Source organism: Lagopus leucura, unplaced genomic scaffold (genome assembly GCF_019238085.1).
Source record: "Lagopus leucura isolate 7727_CA_CO unplaced genomic scaffold, USGS_WTPT01 Super-Scaffold_100001, whole genome shotgun sequence".
Taxonomy (NCBI): Eukaryota; Metazoa; Chordata; class Aves; order Galliformes; family Phasianidae; genus Lagopus; species Lagopus leucura.
Window position 1 is genome coordinate 47,914,159 of NW_024962262.1, and position 20,841 is coordinate 47,934,999.

The window sequence follows — 20,841 nt, forward strand, 5'->3', positions numbered from 1 at the left end:
TCTGGGAGTTATGCATCTGCTAGGAAGAGAAAGCAAGGACAGCATGCAGGGATAAAGGTGCACATGCAGTAATGCTGCTTAGCTGGCAGCTCTTGCAATCTTTGTAAGATGTTGGTGCATTGAGCAGCCATCGCAGTCCAGACTGACAGTTACTTTACAAATTGCTATAGCTCTCTGACCTTGGATGCATTGCGGAGATCACATTTTCACATGGATAAATTGTTCTTCTAATGTCTCTGATGCATTAGGCAGAAACAGCAAGCTTTCCTTCCTTCTGCAGCAGGCATACAGATTAACTTTTTCCTGCAATTGTTTTATCAAATGTATTTATAGCAGACATTGCAAGGAAAATGTTACTTTTTTGCCATGTTTGTTTATGTTTCAGAATGTCTCTATGACAGTACCTAGGATCCAAAAATACACACAATTATTTTCCTAGGGAATCTGTTCAATTAGCTTGAATCCAAGCAGTTCTGTGTTCTGCTTTGCCATTTCATAGCAATCATATTTTAAAAAATTAAAAGAAGGGATTCCCAGAAGAAATGCCATATGCACACATTTCTGGTCCCTGTTCAGTGGAGTTGTGAACTAAGCTGAAGAAAATGAGTGCAAAAGACCTCCTAGCAGCCAGCTTTCTGCCCATATGTCTCCCCTAACATTCCCATGAAGAAACAAGGTGTTCATCCCCCACATGTAACATTTTTGAGATAAGTTACATGCTGCATCCATCGCAAGTAGGAGTCAGAACATGAGAGAAGCTACCCGCAAAGCTTTCTTTGCTTCTTCTCACCAGGCCACAAATAATGTCCCTGAAAAAACATAGCCACAGGCTCATAAGGGAAAATCCCAATGATCTTGTTGTAGAGCACAGGGTCTTGTAAGCATAGTGCTTAGATTCACCTGAATATGCTGAATAGATTCATCTCAGTGACACTTTGAATTTGTGGAGAGGCTTGGAATTGCGGATGTAGTGAGTGCTGTGCACATCTGTCTTCCACTGCAAAAGACCACCTGAGTTAAGAGTAAGAGGCAGAAGAAGTCTATGTGTTTTCACTTGTTTATTATGTTATTCTAGGGCCCATAAGGGCATTATGGGAAGCAGAGCTTTGTCTCACGACAGCATTTTCATCCCTGAAATTGGACAAGAGTCTGCAAGGCCAGTAAGAGTATTTTCTCAAGAAAATGTTTCTGATCGAATTAGAGCTCTGCAGGTAATTTGCACAATGTACTTTTTTTGAATGCAAGTGGAATGTCTTTCCAGGCTTCATTTCTTTTATAATGTTAATAATCGAATATTAGATTAGCAAGTAATATCTGTTTGCAGCTTAATCAAATGTTGTGCTTATTCATCAGACAGTGCTATCTTACCTCGGTTCTACTGAAAAGGTATTTGTGAAGTGAATAGGCTGTTTGGCTCCTAAAGAGAATCTCTAATGTGAGATGTCCTATTCTCTTGACTATTCAGTTACAAAGATAACTTAAAGGTAACTTGCTGACCCGAACTAGGAAACGTACTGGGGAAATTTCCATCATGATCACATGTTCATGTTTATTTTGCCATACTGAAGATGAAACTCCAGCCTACCATGAAACTAGGACCTCCACCTCCGTTTGGGTATCATGCAAAGAGGACAGATGATGCTGGGACCAGTTCTGAGGATGATGGATTACCAAGAAGTCCCCCAGAAATGTCTTTGTTCCAGGAAGTCCTAAGTTCAGGCGCAACAATGAGAGTGAGTAGTTCTGGTGTTGATAAAAAACAGTGTTTAATTATTTGTTTCACCTATGTGTAGAGGCAGAATGAATTATTTGGCTTGCTCTATGTATCTCTACTTTACCTCCAAACAATTCAGAAATACCTTTGTTGTAGGCGAGTGAGAAGAGTGAGAAGAGAGTGAGAGAGAAAGTGTTCTATTTCTATAAACAATTACTTAAAATCTCTGTTCCTGATGAAATGTAAAAATAGTTCCAGAAAATGCAGAACTGGAAAAGAAAGTGTGTTTGTGTGCATGCATGGAGATTCTGTTTTTTTAGGAACTACAGAGAGCTGCCAGTCTTAAAAAAATCTGAAAAATTGGTATTCTTCTTTGAGCGTGTTGATAAGAGAGCTCTCTTTTTTAATTTGTATGTTTTTCTAGCCTGTCATAGAAAAAAGAATCATAAAATAATTTGAAACTGTTCTGTCTTTTTAAATGGTAGTTTTGTTATACGTAATTTCATTCTTTATCTGCATGTCTTTGACTTTATGTTTGCAGTATCCTTACTAATCTTTAAGACTACTGAGAAAAACAACTTATGTTGTCAGTATCTGTGTGCTTTGTGTAGATGATTTCTGCTAGTACATCCATCTCATTTGTCGTCTTTTACTGAATCTCTTCCTCATTCCATCCCACAGTTCTCTGACTCTCACAAGCACCCTAGCTCTTTGAGTTTAGCTGGAACAGGCAGTGAAGAAGAAGAACAGGTAACTTCTGCCAAATGTTTAAGAGCCAAGCAATTACGTGTAGTAATCATCTAAGAAATGCAAGGCATAAATATTACTTTTTTGCCTGTCTGCTGCAAAAACAATCTTGTATGTATGTAGGTGCATGTCCATTCATTTTGCCTTTTTAATGCCTGTCCTTCTAGTATAAGGTTATGATTGTTTAATAGCATAATTCTGACATCTAGTAATCTTCTTTTAACACCAATTAAGCCTTCTAAAATAGTTCATATCCTCTAGCAAAATTTACAGACGTGATTTAATCTCCAAATGCAACCAATCAGATTTAGACACTAAAATAGTATCCTTTTTTAAAGATGGGAAATTGCAGTAAAACTTGGTTAGGTTACATGCATAGGTTAAGGGAGAATGGTTGTAAAGGAGCCATAAACAATATCTAGAGCACAGAATCACAAAATGGTTCGAGTTGGAAGGGACCTCACAGCCCACCCAGTCCCAGACGCTGTCATATGCAGGGCTGTCCCCTTCCCTCCACCCCCAGCACAGGCTGCCCAGGGCCCTGGCCTTGGAAGCCTCTGATCCTCCGAAATCTGCCCTAACTCTTGGTTTAAGTACAAAATTACCTCACACTGCTATAGAAACAGTTTGATGATAGTGACTGACATTACTACTCAGGAAACGGAGGTGAAGTCTTTAGTGGGATTGTGGCCACGTGAACCAGCACAAGCTGGGAATTCTGCTGAAGTGATATTTTCAGGACTTGAGTACAAGCAAATAGATGACTTTCTTCAATCAGCAGTCAGATGTTCTGGCTGATTAAAGAGCTGTTTTGAAAGGCTCTGAAGAGTCCCTTTTAGTTGTCTGCAGCTGGAGTCATGGGAGAAAGAACGCGGAGGGTAAAAGAAAGAGTGTTTTCTAGAAATAGTAGGAGGAATGGAGGGGAATTGCAGAGAGGAAATAGAGAAGCTAGTCCTGAACTCACTACTTCTTGCTAATTATGCAAAATGTATTTTAAGGCCAGCTGCAGCAGGGCTCAGCAAAGATTTCTGGCCTTGCTTGTTGGATTCCACATGAAATCGTTTGAAAAGCTGCTTATATGCAGCAAGGTCATAATATTTTTAAAGACTAAAAAGAACATGTGAAGAAGGTATTTCTTGAAATCTGGTGTAGGCAGACTGTAAATATAGTGTTCAGTCCAGATGTGTGTTGGCTAAGGAAGGATTTATGTCTCCCTTTAGTTCCATTAACTTCACTCTCTGACTCACTCTCTGACTCCTGAGATGCCTCTGTGACTCTGTGGTTGCTCAGCTTTTTCCACACATCCCGTCATTTAGATCACAGCACTCTTTATCCCTGTCTAATTTCAGAGTACAGCCATAAAGTAGCACCATCAGAACGCTTTCCTCTTGAACTGCAAGGTCTGCTCAGCATTTCAGAAATTAGCTGCACTCCTACAAGTCAGAGGAGACTGCTTCACAGGGATGAGAAGTTTTGCACAACATAACGCTGAGATTTCGGGTAGCAGTGACACCTTGCTGTGTCTTGGAATCCTTCCTGGCTCAAACAGGAAGGAAGAGATCCCATCCACTCCTTTGGAATGGGGCTCTTTTGCTTCCCCCTCCCCGTGCTAATCAGCAGTACCAGCTGAGGGACAGCTGAGCTGCGTGTGCGTGAGGTTTGCAGGATGGGGTCTTCCTGCTGGTACCTCCTCCAGCAGAGTTGGCCAGAGCCAGGCTCCGTGAGACAGGCAGCTTTTGCAGTCAGCTCAGAGCTGGCATTCAGTTGGGCTGCTGAAATGTAAGTGGAAAAACAAAGCAGATTCTCAGTTTTCCAGTGTATTCGCCAATGCTCAGCACTGCCAGAGAGAAGATATGCAAGTTGTCGAGGAAAAGCAGTAGTCAAAAAAACCCAAGAAAAACAACACACCACAAAAACAAGGCAGGCAAATAGTGATTTGCCTTGAAAGAGAACATGTGCTGTGTCTTTGTCATGGAGCTGAAATGTCAATGTATTCACTGCTAGGTACTAATGTATAATGCAGCCACGTATCGTTTGTTGTACATTAGTCATGTTTGAGTACTACACTGCAGATATTGTAGAGTGGAAATTAATGAGAGCATCCATTATTCAGTGCCTGAGATGCTTTTTTTTTTTTTTTTTTTAACTGAAAGCATGATCGAAAGCTGTGGATCCAGCCTCCCCTAAAATCAATGGGAGTTTTTACCTGGCCATTCAGGAAGCTGTAGCAAACCCTGGGTATATTACAGAATGTCCTTTGTCTGCAGTGCATAATGCAGAACTCTACTTACAGAAAATGCTGATGCTTTTCCCTTACCAAAACATAAAATCAACACTGTTCTCATGTAAATCCATCCTCTTTGATAAAATACCACTTCCAGAGCCTTCCACCCAGCAGAACAAAGTATGACAAAGGAGGAAAGCTTTTCTGATGAAATGAACTGGAATTTCAAGCCTACAAAGTGAGTCTTACCAAGAGTTGTCAGAGATTGTGTTAATGTTATGACAGATAGGTTAGAAATATCATTTTGCCTATTTGCCAAAACTGAATCAGAGAGAAAGGAAGAACCCTGTTTCAAGCCATTTTTCACAGTTTTTTCAGACTCCTTTTTCTGTCAGCTCTGGGACTTGCATAGTTTTTGTGAAGCACAAGGGAAGCTGAATTCCAGCTTTATGAAAGTACTACATCCTTTGGAGGACTCAGGAGTTGTTTTTGGATGGATTATTGTTCAGGTTGGAAGTTCCAGGCCACAAGTAGAAATTGTCCTTCATTTCCTTTCCCAGAATAGTCTATAAATGAGATGTTACATTTCAGGTAAACTCCCTAGTTATTGTGCAAACATAAGTACATGAGGAAAAAAAATGCAAGCTGACTTTGGCATTGATGTCATTGATTTTTTATTCTTTTTTCTTTGGGAGGGTGTTGTGGAGCTGGAAGAGACAGATGCAGTTTAGGAAGCTAGAGATGTTCCAGCCAGACATAACTGTGGATAGGAGCATAATAGGCACAAAAACTGGAAGATGGACCCAGAAAGGAAACCAGCCCTTTAGGCTTTGTAACAGAGTACTCTCCATAAATCTGTCTGCTAAAACATGTTGACCATGTATTTTTGTGCTTTAGATCTTTTAGTTAAATAAGTGTCAGTTGCTCTTCCACATTGGACAGTATACCTTAATAGTCGTGGGGCTAAGAATTCACTATTGCTAATACCAGTGTTCTGTGTGCAACATTAAGAAATACAATGTTTTTTAAAGGACCTCAGAAGGAAAAAGAAGCAGCCTTAAAATGCAAATAAACATGCCCTTTTCTTTATTGTTAGATTCATGTATTGCTTTCTTTGTCTGATTTTATGCTTGGGGATTTTTTTTCAGGTTACATTGGGTCCTCATTCCACATCTCACTCTACAGATGGGCAGCTGTACTCCAGGCATGGAAGTGCTAAAATGAAATCTCCCCACGACTCTGACAGTAGCATTTCACCTGCTGCCAATTTTGAAACTCCACCTGAGCTTTCCTCGTGCTTGGATAACTCTGCTGCTAAACATAAGCTTTTAATAAAGCCCCGGAACCAGAGGTCCAGTAAAATGAGAAGATTTTCTCAGGTAATGGTGAAAATAAGCAGCGTCACCACTGACACAAAACCAGGAAGTTCTTTCTGGACTTTGTGTTTCAGATTCAGGGGTGATAAGAAAAGGCATATTGCAGCATGGGCATTTCATTGGTTGTTAATAGCTGTTATTTCATGGGACTAGCAGCAGCCTAAATATTATCAGATCACTTGTCAGCTCTTATGACACAGAAGTTTGTGTCACAATTGAATAAATTTACCATGCAGTACAATTTAGTATCTTGTCTGTGATGTGGAAGTTGGAGCTGAGTGTTTCATTTCTTACTTAAATAAATAAAATTGGGAAGTATTAACTATTAGCTTGTGTACTTTTCCTGGTCTGAAAGATCTTTTGAAATGTTAGTCTCTGATAGACTTGATGGAGGAGCTGCTTTAACTTCTCAAATGTAATTGGACTGATTCTTACAGAAAGTACAGAAATAATAAGTGGTGATCTATTAGCTGGAGACAAATTCTGTACATTAGGACTCTTGAATTCAGCCTTCTCTCTATCTGCAAAACCTATAGAGCCTTTATGTGCACTACAGACACTTAAAATAAGTCTCTGCAGAAAAAGAACAGTGCATTGCTGATCTTGTTTTTTAAACCATCATTTTACAACATTGTTTATCTCCTTTGTGGGTTTTTTGTTTGTTTTTTTAACTGTGAAGGGCATAGCTTCAGTTTACTTCTTTCTTCTAGGAAGTAAAGTTTACAGTTCTTCCTAAAGAACTTTATTGTTTGTGGTTTCTTTCAACATTTTCAATACATTGAAGTGGCTGAATTGGTTTGCTTAAAAAAGGAGATATTATTCTCTCTGTATTTAAATGTGGCTTAGCTGATATTTTTTCTCCTTTTCAAAATCTCTGTGTGATCTTTGGGCTTGGTAGAGCACTGCTGTGAACAGCACAGTGATGAGGCCAATTATTTGGAAAATCATGTAAAGCAATAAATGCCTGATCAAACCTTTCTCCCTTGTAAACTTGTTAGCAAAACACTTATGTTGCTCTAAAAGTAATGCCTCCTATTTTTTTTTTTTTCCCAAGGAAACTAAAACTAGTGCACAAAAGCACTATTTGATGAAGCAAAGTCTCAGCTACAAAACATGATTTTCCAACAAAGTCACCACCATTAGCTATGCATTTTTACCAGTGATAACAAGAGCCTGCATGCTGCACTTGTAAAAATCTGCAAAATGCACCACCCAGCCCTCACTGTGCTCATATCCACCGTTTGGTCTCCATAAATATTCAGCATCAATAACTTTCAATGGGTGCCATTATTTTTTTGCATGGAGGAATTTAATGACACACCTTTGATTCACACTCTTCCATATGAGACACTGCTGTGTCAAACCACCCCTCTGCTGCCATCTGCCACACAGTGACAACGTGTCATGGGATATTGGTGGGAAGGTTCAACCTCCACTGCCATCCCACCAACATTTACGCCTGGCATCCTGGGCAAACATCATAACATGGGAGGTGCTACTTTTGGAGCATGTCTCACACAACTGCTTTGTCCATTCTACCTATTAACTGACATTAATTGAGCCCTCCTGGTTTTTCATGAAGAGTGTTTCAGTGTTTAGATAATGCATTATTAATATTTGCCTGGCCAACCCTGCCTGTGCCGTTTGCTTCTGGCTTATCTATACCTTCTTTTACATTCTTGGGCCCTCACTAGAAGCATAAGAGGCATTGTAGCTTTGTGTTCTTCGCACTGCACTTGTGAAACAAGAAACTGGGAAAATCCTAGTATCTTCAGAATGCAAATTTTGTGTTCTTAGAGCGAGGGCCCATATCCAAAATATATATTTAACCAACAAACGACAGTGAATCAGTGAGCTAATGTATGCACTGTGTGAAAATGTTTTCAGCAGCTTAATGACATTTTCAAATAATCCTGTATATTTGGCCAGTCCTTAACTGAAATGTAATCACAAGACCTCATTGGTAACTACATATGTATTTGTGAACTTTTATGAAATAGTGTAATTCTTGGGGGAAAAAAAAGACTTGTGCACGAAGGAGAAAAGATTATAATGCTGTATTACAGTGTGATCAGACAGAAAACTGCCACATGGAAGTAGATACTCAGCTGGCATAGTGTGTCAGAACCTGACAGGCTTCTTAGTTTTTTGTTCTTCCTTCGATGTAGGTTTACTCTTTAGGAAGAATGGCTTGTTTTATTTTTATTTCTATTGTGGACTAGCAAAACACAAAGGGACAGATTTTCTCTTTCAGATGCTGCTTTTTGCCTAAGAGCAACACAACATATCCAGTATGCTCAGTGGAATCAAGTGCCAAGGACGCTCCAGTGGTCATTGTTTTGATGAACTTCCCATCTATAAAGGCATGAAAGCCCTAGTTGTGCAGAAAAGAATGTCACTGATTGCTTTTATATTGGTTAAATACATTATTCCCAAGTCTATGTAGATAAAAATGCATCCAGTACGTAGGTTAAGAAAACAGCATGCTCAGTGTTGGAGGCAGGTTTCACCTTCCTGTCTAAGATCTTGGTTGTAAATGCCGTGTTTAAAAAAACAAAGCAACAACATACGAATCTGCACATAGTGATGGAGCTTTCTAAATTTCTTCCTTGCAGAGGACCCAGTCTGAATCCCTGACTGATTTGAGCTGTACACCAGAAGAAGAAGAGGATGATGAAAAGGAGATGCGTGCAGACTTGCCAGATGCTGTATTCAAAACCAGCGATCAAGAAGTGCCTTGCAGCACATCTGCAGCACAGGACGTGGCTTCCTGGCAGAAGCCCAGAGCGCCTGAGGACCTTCCTCCTGCTTTGAGACTGGCAGTGACTCAACCCATTTCTGACTCTGCTGTTGCACAGGAAGCTTTGCTTCCAGAGGATGAACCAAAGGGCTTCCAACCAACGCTGGATACGTGTGTGAAGTCTGAGTGCTCGCTGCTGTCAGAAGGCAACAGCTCCACAACTTCTCTGAACTCTGCTCCAGACACAGAAGTACAAAAGCCAAAAGATTCCTCAGCAGCATTGGTTTTGTTGTCTGGGGATGCAAGTAGCAATGTGTCAACTAGTACTTTAAATAAAGGAAACAAGGAGCTTCCTTCTGTGTTTTCAGCACATGAAATACCATCTGAAGAAGATATTTCAACTGGTAAGAATAGTAATATTTGCTTGGAAGGGTTAGAAGAAAACATACAGAGCGATGATCAGGTACCTGTGGAAATGTCCTGTAACAAAGAGTCAAAGAAGGTGGATGCTGTGTCATCAGAGTCTAGCAAGCAGTTTTTCATAGGTTCTTTCCAGCCCACAGATTCATTCCAAGTTTCACATCCCTCTTCTTCATCCCAGGTGGGGTTGCATGCTTCCCAATCTCTAGAGAAAGCAAGGACTGTACAAGAAGCAGCTGCTTCTGATAAAGAGAACAGTCAGTCACTGGTTCACAAAGAAGAGATTTTGGGGAAGAAAAATGAAAAGACTGCCAATGAACTCAATGTCTTGAGAAAGTTTTCTGTCTCCTCTGCACGGGAAAGGCCAAAAACCAGAAGCCTACATTTTCCAGAAGGTTCACTGTATGAAGATCCATTAAATACCAGGTTCTTCCTGTCCAATGTGAATGTCTCTTTGAAAAATGAGAAGTTGAGCAAAGACTTGCAAAAGGGATCAGATCTGGAAGGTAGAAAAAGTAGTGACAGAAACCAAGCTTTGCTGCCAGAATCTGACTCTGAGAACACGGGCCAGTCTACAGAAATTTTGGCTGACTGTAGTTCTCCAGCTGTCGATGCAGTTCCGGTGCAAAGTGATTCTTCTGCAGTATCTCAGAATCAGCAAAGCTGTGAAGATAAAAATCCTTTTCAAGTAAAACTTAGATCTACCTCTCTGTCCTTGAAATATAGAGACCACTTGTCTGAATCAAAAGGAATTAAAAGATACGGCACAGAATTTAATTTAGAAAATCAGGGATTGACTTTATTTCTCAAAGATGATAAAGCAGAGATCAAAAAAACAGCCAATACAAATGTTGATGGTTCTTTAAATGAAGAGATCAAATCCAAAGCACAGTCCTCTGAACAGCTTAGTAGCAAACCTCCATTGCCTAAAAAGCCAGTCATTCAAAACATAACTGTTCCAAATACTAGTGCAAGCAAGGAGAAGCAGGACAAAACTATTCATGCTCCAGAATCCAGAAATGAAGAGAGACACATGGAGAAAAGGCCAAATCCTAGTAAAGTGCCTGGTAAGACACTTGATACTTTGTAAAGTTGTCTTAACTCATGAAGAATGACCTTACCACGTGTGATTCACATATTCTGTTGTGTGAATCTCAAATCATGTGAGCTGGAGCTGAGGGCTCTGCCTTTGGTGATCCCTCATTCTTCCATTTGATTATTAAAAAAAACCAGCAGGGAAGAAGTAACAGGCAAAGTAAGGCATTTTGCCTGAGATTTTTCTGTTTCATAGTATTGTTTATAGGGTGTTCAAAGTGACACTCAACAGATACAGGGCATTAGCAAGTATTGTAAAAGAGAAATATCAAGCTACTAAATCTCCCCACTTAGAGCTGCTTCCTGAAATTCAAAAGGCAGGAGCACATATTAAGAGCAGTGCCCTATGTGAGGTGAATGACTCAGACCTGTAGACCTTTTCCTGCCATAGTATTCAGACAGAAATACTGCTAACTGCCTGGCATGCATAGCACACTTATTTATATGTTGTCTCATGAGTCACACATGTTCATTTATTCGTCTTTACCATTACTCAATCCTTGTTTAAAAACAAGAATTAGCTACCCTGCAGCTTGCTGGACTAAGATCAACTCTACTGCAGATCATTAAATTGCACCCAGTTGTCTGTATTGTAAGCCAAAACGTAATTGGGTTAGAGTTAAAAAATTCAGTCCTCTGGAGACCAATATATTGTGTGCCACAGGCAGAGAACAGAAGAGGCAACACTGCCATCTGAGGTCTTTGCAACCACAGCAAACGAGTTAAGTACACTCAAGAAATTATAACTGGAAAAACTCTGCTCTTCTTTTTGAAGAGTGACCAAAATGGGGGGAAAAAAATCTTTAGGTCTTCCAATATGTACGAGGAACTTATTCCCCACCCCAGTCTGTCTGGTCATGAGTCTGATGTTAAGATGTGAGGAGATGAGGTTTCTGCATGCCACAGCAGAGCTTGCCCTTCAGGTTGCTGTTTTCCACTGGGGGCCAGGCTCCGAGCCTGGGAGAGAGGAAACACTAAGCTGAAAGAAGATGCTAGAATGTGGCAGGCCATGTGTGCTGTACAAAAGCCTCTTCCTGGCCCCACAGACAACTTGCTGAGCAAGACTGGGTGCAGCAAAAGTGCACTGAGCACTGACGGATACAGTAGGAGGAACAGAGGAAAGAAATGGAGCTGAGGAGCACATTTCTCTTGGCTTCTCCTCTGCTCCTGCAGCTCTAGGTACAAAGGAGACTCCTGGCCCTGGCTCAGGGCTGTTCTCTACAAAAATGTGTGTGCACAAGAGCCTGGCCTCACTGGCAGGGCTGTGCACATGTGGAGTTTAACCTGGTGCTGCTGGTCCAGTAGCACTGTTTCAGATGCGTTCCTCTCCAACTGGCAGTATTACAGCAGATTGGTATGGCCTGGTATTGTCTGACATGGAGATTCAGATTAGCCTGTAGCAGTAATTAGTCTTCTTATCTACTTCCTCATTGTTGTTATTATATCATAGTAGTTTTCCAGCTTTGAACAGCTTTGTAAAGCATTCTGCTATTTTAGCATGCCAGGAGAGAAAGCTTAATTCTAAATGGAGAACACTCTACTCCAACTTGACCTGAGGTCTTTCCAGGTCTTTCCTATGCCACTATAGACCTTTCTCCTTAGAAATGGGATCGAGTCACTACCACAGCCTGAGCAGGCTACCAAATGCTGCAGGTGAGTGAGATACTCACACCTTCTCTAGCCATCTGGGCACAAAGCAGGTTTTGTGGAGGGAAATTAAGCAGCATCACGCGGGAGGACTGCTGTAGTACCTCTGTAGGGCATCTTGAGCCATGGGATGCAATGAGAGAGAAAACAGCTTTATGAAACAGTGCAGTACTTCTGTGCAAATGTCATTTTAAGCTCTTTGAAACTATTGCCTCAGCCCAGTGACTCAGGAGAGTATCTCAGTAAGTGCCAGAAATCTGAAAAGCACTATCAGCATCACTCTTCCAGAGATCAATCGTGTGGCTTAACAACAAATTCTGGTGATCAGGTATTCTAAGCTGCCCACTTTCTTTTTTGTTCAACCTTAAGAGCTGTGGTTGCTACTGAGGAACACTTGACACTGTCAGGGAGTTTCTGCGTGCTGTGTGTTAGGAAATTCCTTTGCTCAACAGGAAGGCAAGCTGCAGAATCATAATGCAAAAGGGTGTAATACCCTTTTCCTATACAATCATCTGCAGAAAGTCAGTTTGCTGTGTCACAGGATGAACAGGAGCAGTTTGGTACATGGAGCTCAATTTTTGGCTTCTCAGCATTCTTGGTACCAAAGGCCCTGTGAGGGCTGCAGGCAGGCTGCTGTTCCACCAAGGAGAAAGCAGAAGTTTGGCAGAAGTTTGGCCAGCATTTCCTGGGGAATGAGCAGGGGTTTGTTTGGTCTCTGTGCAGCTGCAAGGTGACTTTTTAATGGATGTGTGAAATTAGTCACTCTATCTGTCCGGAAAACAATTTTTTCTAGAGCTAAAAGCACAAGTCTTTGCAAGAATTAAAAAAAATTAAGCTGTGTTTTTGGGAGTTGATAGTCTATAAATCCTGTAAAGGGCAGAAACAACACATGCTAGCAGGTTATTACAAGAGCAAAGCTGTAAGTAATATCCATGTGAATGTGCACAAGAGAATATTTAAAAATCAGTGACTGTAGCAGAGAGATATTCTCTAAAAGAAAAAAAGGAACTTGGAGGGGGACAATGACTGTAATGGCAAAGGAAATTGGTATTCATTGTCTAGGAAATTTGAGCTTTGAAGCAACAAAGAAAATGTTTCTCTCTGGATAAAAGACGTTGCTCTAGTGCTGCCCTGTCTATAGCTGAAAAAAGACACTTTTTTTTTTTTTGCCAAAATACATTTGTTTTTAGGTTGTGTCAGCCTATTTTCTACCATGGCTGCTTTCCAGCAGTGAAATAGACTTCAGTGCAAACATAGCACTTTCCGGTGTAAAAAAAGACTCTCCTGGTATCAGTGGAATAGATCCAACCAGAAGTCAAGTTCTTCAAAGAGCTTAAAGAAAGAAATGCCAGAAATACATTGCCAGATCTTTTAGAATTCTGTGCTCTGAAATTAAGGAACTGGGTGTGTATCCTGACACAGATGCATGTAGCACATTAATAAATAAGGGGAAATATTTAGGGCAGGGCATATATACTAAATGCCATCTGCATTTTTAAAGACTTTTGTGAGATATGTGACGTTTCATGATTGACCAAAGATACAACAATGTGGAAAGAAATATGCACACATGAGGGGTCTTACGAAACAATGATACTTGCATATATGGAGGGGTTATGTGCCTGTGTTTGGATTAGCTAAGAATATGTTTGCTTTCAGAATACACAGGGAGTACACAAGTTAGCTTTGCTGTTGCCAGAGGTATGTCCTTTAAGCAGTTGTAATATTCTGCTTGCACAAACGTATGGCAAAAGCACTCACTCTTTGCAGTCCTCACAGGCATAACATGCTCATTATCAGGGACAGGATCTAAATGTTATAAAGAGACTCTGCAATATTTTGTCCACACAAAGGTTTTTAGATTTAAAGGAAACAAGTGCAATATCTCAGGCCATACCTAAAACAAATTGATCCCTAAACCTTAGGATTATGTTTCAATATGTCTTTGTTGCGGTTATTCATGTATGCAGTGTGCACACACACACAACCTTACACACATTTGAATATATTGAGTATATCTATCCGTCAGTAGGCAGAAAGAGCCATGTATTTCTCTCACTTGTCTGTGTGTGCATACACCAATGTACAGTAATGAATCAATCATAGATCCTCTTTAGTCCATAAATAGTACTGTATCTTCATCTCGTTGCTCACACAGCCAGTCAGATAGACGGGGAAGAATAAATCCAGCCATTGATGGGAAGTGTATGCTTTCATATTCACAATATTTAGGCAGAAGAAATTTCATTTGTAAGAGCAGAGCTGTAGTCTCTCAGGAAAAGGAAATCTTCAGTAAAATGGTGAGGGAAATGGATACTTGCATTCAACACCTGCAGCAGGGGAATTTCACCCTTAGGGAGCATTGGGCCAGCCCTGCTGTTATCAGACCCAGCTGAGAAGAGCTTGGGTGATTCTTATCTGAGGGAAAGAATTCAGAAGGTGAGAGAGGGCTCTGTTTGGGTTGGGAGTTGTCTGGTGGTGAGACTCGGAGCTGTGGAAGTGGTGAAGGGTATGGGCCTGGCTGCCAGCAGCCTGAGCGATGAGGCCAGTGAAGAGGCCTGCAGTGGTGTGTGCTTGGTAGCTGTGATGGAATGGGTGGAGGAAGCTTTTGAGTGTGGTTTCAAGAGGCAGCAGGCTTCAGCAGCCGACTGAAATGCTAGGTGTTCATAGGCATTAGGCACAGAGCAGACAAGTTCTGACCTGGTGTCCTCCCATTTTCTGTGACTTTTCCCCAGGGGAAGAATGGGCTTGCTCTTCTTTCCAAAAGCCTCAGGCCAAATCTGTTCCAAGGAAACAAAGAGAAGAAACTATCATGAGCTTAAACCTATGAGTGAATGAGAGATACATCACTGCCAACAACATCCTTTATTAGTTTATGAAGTGATTAAATAGAGAGTTGAATAGTGTATTGTTTAAACATACTGTAATAAGAACCGAAGAATATAATTCAGAATTCAGTTTTCGGAGTGTGCCATGGAAGCAAGAGACTCACCCCTGCTTCACAGAAGGAGAACCGAAGGACAGAGCATCCGTGGCATGTCAGCCTTGCATGGATTCCAGCAGAAGGTGCCTCTGCTTGCATTCAGCACTCTGTGACGGCAGAGCATACACACAGGGGACGCTTGTGCTAGCTGCCTTGCGTGCGACTTCTGTCAGAAATGGGAATTAGGCGGTGCTTTTGAGTTCTTTTGGTTTCACTGTGGCTAGCCGGTTCCTTAAATGCTGAGCTTTGATGCGTGGTGAATTATAAAAGCATTCTGACTGCCTCATGACCAGATGAGATAAGACAGGAGGAAGGACTTATTCATGGGAATCAGACACTCACTGAAATGAGATGTGCAGACATCTTTTCTTGTGAATTGTTGCTTCTTGAGAATGTTTTCAGTTTCTTAGCACTCTTCAGAGCCCCAGAGTTTCCTTGGAGAGACTCACATACCTTAAGCTGTGAGAGTGACTCTCTCTACCATACTTTGTCCTGTGTTTACCTTTTATCTTTTGCCAGTACCATCAAGTTACTAGAACAGCAGTGCAGCTTTATTGCCACACCACCTTCCCTAATTGGAAGGAGGAGGATGTAAAGGATCTCTGGGCAATGGGAAAGATAGTAGATTGTGAATACGATGCAGTCTCTTCCTCCTCTTACAGTAATTTCAGCTGACTGATAAGGGAGAAGGTAGCAAATTCTGCAGATTGCATCTGACTTTTTTTTGCTGAAGAAAACATTTCCTTTGCTTTGCCTGCCTGACATACTTCCTGTAGCAAAGACTCACAGCAGCAAGAGTAAAATGTAATTACTTGATGAAAGAAGAAAGCCCATCCCAGAAGCAGATCAGCTCTTGATCCTGCTCCGAGTAGGTGATGGTACTCTGCTGTCGCAAGTCAGGCCTGCACAGGTACATTATCTTTCAACCTTTAAAGATGTCGATAAAGAGCTTCTTCATTGCTACTATAACAGCAGCATTCTGATACCATCTCTTCCAGGATCATATTTGGCTCTAATTTGGCTGCCTTTTAATTAGTGTTACTTGGACGTCTGGTTTCTCATCATGAAAATTATTTCAAAAGCCCAGGTGCTTGACACCTCCCTGTGTAATATCTGCTTTATGGAAATTGCTGTTGTAATAGCAGCTTCCTGACATATCACTGAGGGATTGGGGACCCTGTTGTGTTAGGAAATGCACATCAAAACAATAGGAGGAGGAATCCTAAATACAGAAAGATAACACAGAAATGGAAGCACAGATAGCAGTAAAACCATTACATGAGGTATGGTAAATAGAATGAGAGCATTGCAGTCATTGTCAGTATTGATTGTTTGGTGGGAGCTGAGGAAGAGCAATGCACAGTTTAGTCAGTGTTTACAGAAAGCCCCTGTGGTGTGACAGGGAAAATGGGACAGAACACAGAGGGTGATTTTGAATCAGGCAGACTAAGAAGTAACATCCCTAGCAGAGCCAAGGCAGAAGCTGCATTCCCACTATCAAGGAAAGGCTGGTGGGTAAGTTGAGAGGGCCATCAGAGTAAAAACTTTGATATTTGTGAGGACCAACGTATTAAAAACAGTAAAGGACACTACAAAGGCTGTTGTTTATCATGGAAAAGATCCTGTGTGGTGGTGTGCCAGTTATACAAGGCCCTGTCTTGAAACTGAGGCCTTGACATGGGGTGAGAAGGAATGTTTGGGGGGATGGAGTTACAGGAAGAGGCTGGCCAGGCTGAGGGAGGCTTCAATGGAGAAACATCTTGATAACATTGATAATACCTTGCTAATATTTACTGTGTGGATATTCATTAAATGATGCTTCTGAGGAATTCCAGACATCACCATCACCTTCAATAGTGGCGGTCAATCCGCTTATTGTAGCAGCGTGATCTGGGAACTGATGAAGCACGGAGCCTAGTTTTACTTGGCAGTGTGCTTAATGGGTTTTGCCCAAATTACTTACTGCCTAAGTGGATACATGGGCACAACCTACAAAGGAGATAATGTGATTGTGGGTATCTTCGTAGACATCGCATCAATTCAGCTTAGTGGCTTTAGTTATGATGGTCGTGATGAAATTAGCCCTAATATAGTCAGAGAAGACTGTTTAGTAGTCCTTGAGCTGCTAGTGGTTGTCTTGGAGAAATGTGGAAAATAAGGGAAAGTAGCAGATCTTGAAAAGGGAGGTGAGGTGGGGGGGGAAAGGGGTGTTACATACCACTTAAAATGAGATACCAAAAGGAATGACTGAGCTATTTATGAATGTCCACAAGATAGCATGGATGTAAATTCCAAACAACATGGTTTGGTGATGAAAAGTCAAATCAAATGATAACTGTTGTGGCAGGGCAAACGAGTGTCATGACATCTCCTCATGACACTCCTATAAGTACAGTATTGGTGATTCTATTCATTGGGTTGATGCGGAGCTACTGAGTGTGCTGGCTATGTTTCACTGTCGTTTTAATGGTGGACATCCTAGTTCTGGCACTGTTCAGTATATTTAAGGACAGGGGTGACAGATCTAAGTGTATTTTTCTTACATTTGCAAGTATTAACAAGCTGGAAAGCCTGTAGGCACAATGGAGAACAAGAGTAGAAATCAGAGTTCTCTTGAGAAAGTGGAAACATAGTCTGAAAATAATATTTTTATTATAGAAAAGTACAAAGTGCTGGTCTGTATGTAAAAATAATCAGGTGCACAGATATGAAAAGGGAAGGAGAGAGGGGAAGTAAGATGATCTAAAGCTCAAAAACTAAATTTGAAACAAGAATAAGGTAATCCTGCAAAAAAAGTCTGATGTATATAGGAGGCAGTCTCCAAGGCATGCGAAGTAGTCCTTCCACTTCACTTCACCTGATTCTGGCACCTTGTACCAGAGTGGAGCCAGACTTGGAACAAATTAGGACAGTACCTACAAAAGCATCTGGAGAATAAAACTAGTCAGAAAAACTAAAAAAAAAAAAAAAAAAAAAGGAGAAAATGTGGTGTAAATCTTCAAATGTGCAGCAGAGTGCCACAAGGACAACGTGAATAATCTGCTCACAACCACAGTATATAGGAAAAGAAGTTATAGATTTATATTAGAGCAAAGAAGATTTAGCTTACCCTATGGGGAAAAAATTTAGTGGAAAAAGAACAGCGAAGTCTTTGGACAGATTGTCTGGGGAGACTGTGAGTTCTGCCCCATCTGTGGAGGGTTTTAAGAACAGACTAGACGAATATTGGTCAGAATACAGTTTATGTGAATTTTTGCAATTCATCTTGCCTTATATCTGAAGGGATAGACTAGATAACATTGGACATCTTTCCCAGCATTAAATTATCGTCCTCTGAAATGAGAGAAAAATGAAGCAAGGGTAGCCAGCAAAGAGAAGAGAAGGATTATGTGAGGAACAGCTGTTGGCATGGAAAGACGGGGAGGTAGATGGTGTGCAAGAGAATCAGTGTAACTTGCCATGCAGGAAGGAGGGAAGCTTCTTCAGTGTCCTGGGGCCCTTCTTCGTCTGTGCTGCATCTCTGCAACTGGGCTTCCTGGCTTCTTCTTTTCAGAGGTTTCCCTACAAGATCACATGAGGTAAATGTGATGGGAAATGCAGTGTCAGCTGGCATTACGTCTTCCTTTGCCCTTAAAGAAAATCTTGTTTTCTCCTCTTGTGTTTTTTAGCTGATATAGGCTTTACAATGTTTTCATGCTAACTAACTTCTGCGGTTGGGGCCACATTCTTCTAAATTAGATCACAGCTCTCCAGAAATGTGTGCCACCTCCACAGGGTCCTGAGGCAGGGAGGCACAGCTCCATGCCAGCACAGCAGCTGAGCACGGGTCTGAGCAGGATGCTGAATAGATAACAAACATTTCTTAAGGGGCAGAATTATGCATGATGTTGGAATGAGAATGCTTAACTTCAGCTCTGCGACATCCATAGAATATGCAGTGTTTCACTTCCCCATACATCTGCATACCACTTGTTCCTTAATTGCAAATGTGAGAAAAACAGAGTAGCACTTTCCACCCTTTTCTCTAGGAAATGCAATTTTTTCTTGTCTTGCTGAAATCTCCATTCTAGTAGAGCATGGTGAGAGTGATTGGCCCAAGTGCAGAACATGGTGAATGTCAGCAGTGTTAGCAGTATTTCTGTGTGTTCAGGCAACACAGGCTGCAGGAACAGGGGGCTGTGCCAGAAAGGCTAAAAAGGTCGCATGAAGGCAGCACTAAGGCACTGGCTGCTGCTGTTTGGGAATGGGAATGGAGGGGGCGGAAGGGGAGACCCTGGAAAGTGGGTGATCTCATGAAGTTTGATTGACTTTCCTGAATCTCCCCCATGTGAAGGCAGTGACATTGAACTCTAACTGAACAAGGATAAGAAGTGGTTTTTCACCAGTAGAGTGGTAACTTAGCATGAGGATTGTTGTCTGCAGACCAATCTGAAAAGAGTCCCTGTTTACCCAGGCTTATCACACTTCATGTGACAAACCAGCATACTGAGCAAGCGAGAGCTGAAGTCTCTTTCAAATAACCATGAGTATAAATAATCTGTCAACAGAGAGGAGTGTGTCTTTGGTGATTGCTGGAGACTCCAGAAGGGAGCCTGACAGTCCCACAGAGCCAGCCTGGATCACCATCGCAAGGCAGAAGCAGTGGGGAACGCAGCAGGAGCAGGAGCTTGATGGAGAGAAACCAGTCACTCCGGATACTAAATCAGATACAGAGAAACAGAATAAAGAGAAGGAAAGAACAGAGGTACTTACAGTACAAATTTGCAATGATTTCATATTATTACATTTCTGTAATATTCCTTGAATCCACTGCTATTTTACTACTCAGATGCCATAACGATAACAGATAGTTAATGAGTATAACCAACAACAAAACAAAAACACTGCTCTCATAAATGTGTTACAGACGCAGAATTCCCTGGTTGTTCAGATAAGTAATGTTGTATGTCCAAAATAATCCTGGAACTATGTGTGATGTGTAAAATTTCTTAGGTGCCCACTGCATACTTAGCAGAGGTAAGGTGTGGACTGTAGGCTAAGATCACCAAACTGCAGTACCATATTGTACAGGCTCTTTCAGTGCAATGGGATTGATACAATACTCTCTCCACCGTTTCATTCAATCTCCTCTACCTTCTGACTGATCTAACACCGAATGTAGTGCCCAGTCCTAGAAGGATTTAAAAGCAACAGCGTTTAAAGCTTTGAGAAGTGAAACAGGATAAAAATAGCATTTGCACTTGCAGACATTGCCAAGATATAACTTCTGGTTCTTTGTATATAACTGAAACGCACAATGTGGTGCCGTAGAATATGGGCTTCAAAGATCCTATGCAAAAAAGGTGATACCAGTAGCAAGTGATCTTCCCAGGTGACAAAGCTGTGCTAGCAGAAGCACTTGGCATTAATACAGAATACTAACAAGGCTTTCCTGTTAGTGGGCTAGCTCATGGAGGCAGCAGCGTGCGAGTGCTGCTGCCTGTGTTGCCTCATGCACAGTAAGAGCCCAGCACTGATGCAGGAACATGAGTGGCTTACACCAGTTTAGCATTCCCAGTGCAAATGACCTACTTTCTTGCTTAAAATGGTACTATAAGAAACCCGATTACTGTATTATATCCTGGAATAGAAAAAGATGTCTAGATGATGAAAAAAATAGCAGTGGTTTAGATTAACAGGAAGTAAAACCTAATAAAATGTCTAGGCAAGATTGTAAACTGCAAAAATACTCAGCACTGTCATAGCAGTTAAAACACAGAGGGTTTAAATGATCCCAAAGCACAGTTTCTGTGTTAAATAGGAAACTCCAGATTTTAATTGGCAGCGTTCCCTAAAATTCATGCCATGCGTTTCATTTCCCTGTATCAGCTAGCAGAGAAATATGCCAAGATGCTC

The 20,841-nt window shown here is 41.3% G+C and overlaps 1 protein-coding gene across 1 annotated transcript in view; it reads left to right on the forward strand.

Annotated features, from left to right (window-relative positions):
• Window positions 1–20,841, forward strand: part of CRACDL (CRACD like) — a 59,831-nt gene that overhangs the window by 36,915 nt on the left and 2,075 nt on the right. The window contains exons 4-9 of the mRNA XM_042867442.1: window positions 1,076–1,211; window positions 1,569–1,733; window positions 2,396–2,464; window positions 5,834–6,064; window positions 8,677–10,288; window positions 19,494–19,690. Coding sequence (XP_042723376.1) covers window positions 1,076–1,211; window positions 1,569–1,733; window positions 2,396–2,464; window positions 5,834–6,064; window positions 8,677–10,288; window positions 19,494–19,690 — 2,410 coding nt within the window. The remainder of the gene's footprint in view (window positions 1–1,075; window positions 1,212–1,568; window positions 1,734–2,395; window positions 2,465–5,833; window positions 6,065–8,676; window positions 10,289–19,493; window positions 19,691–20,841) is intronic.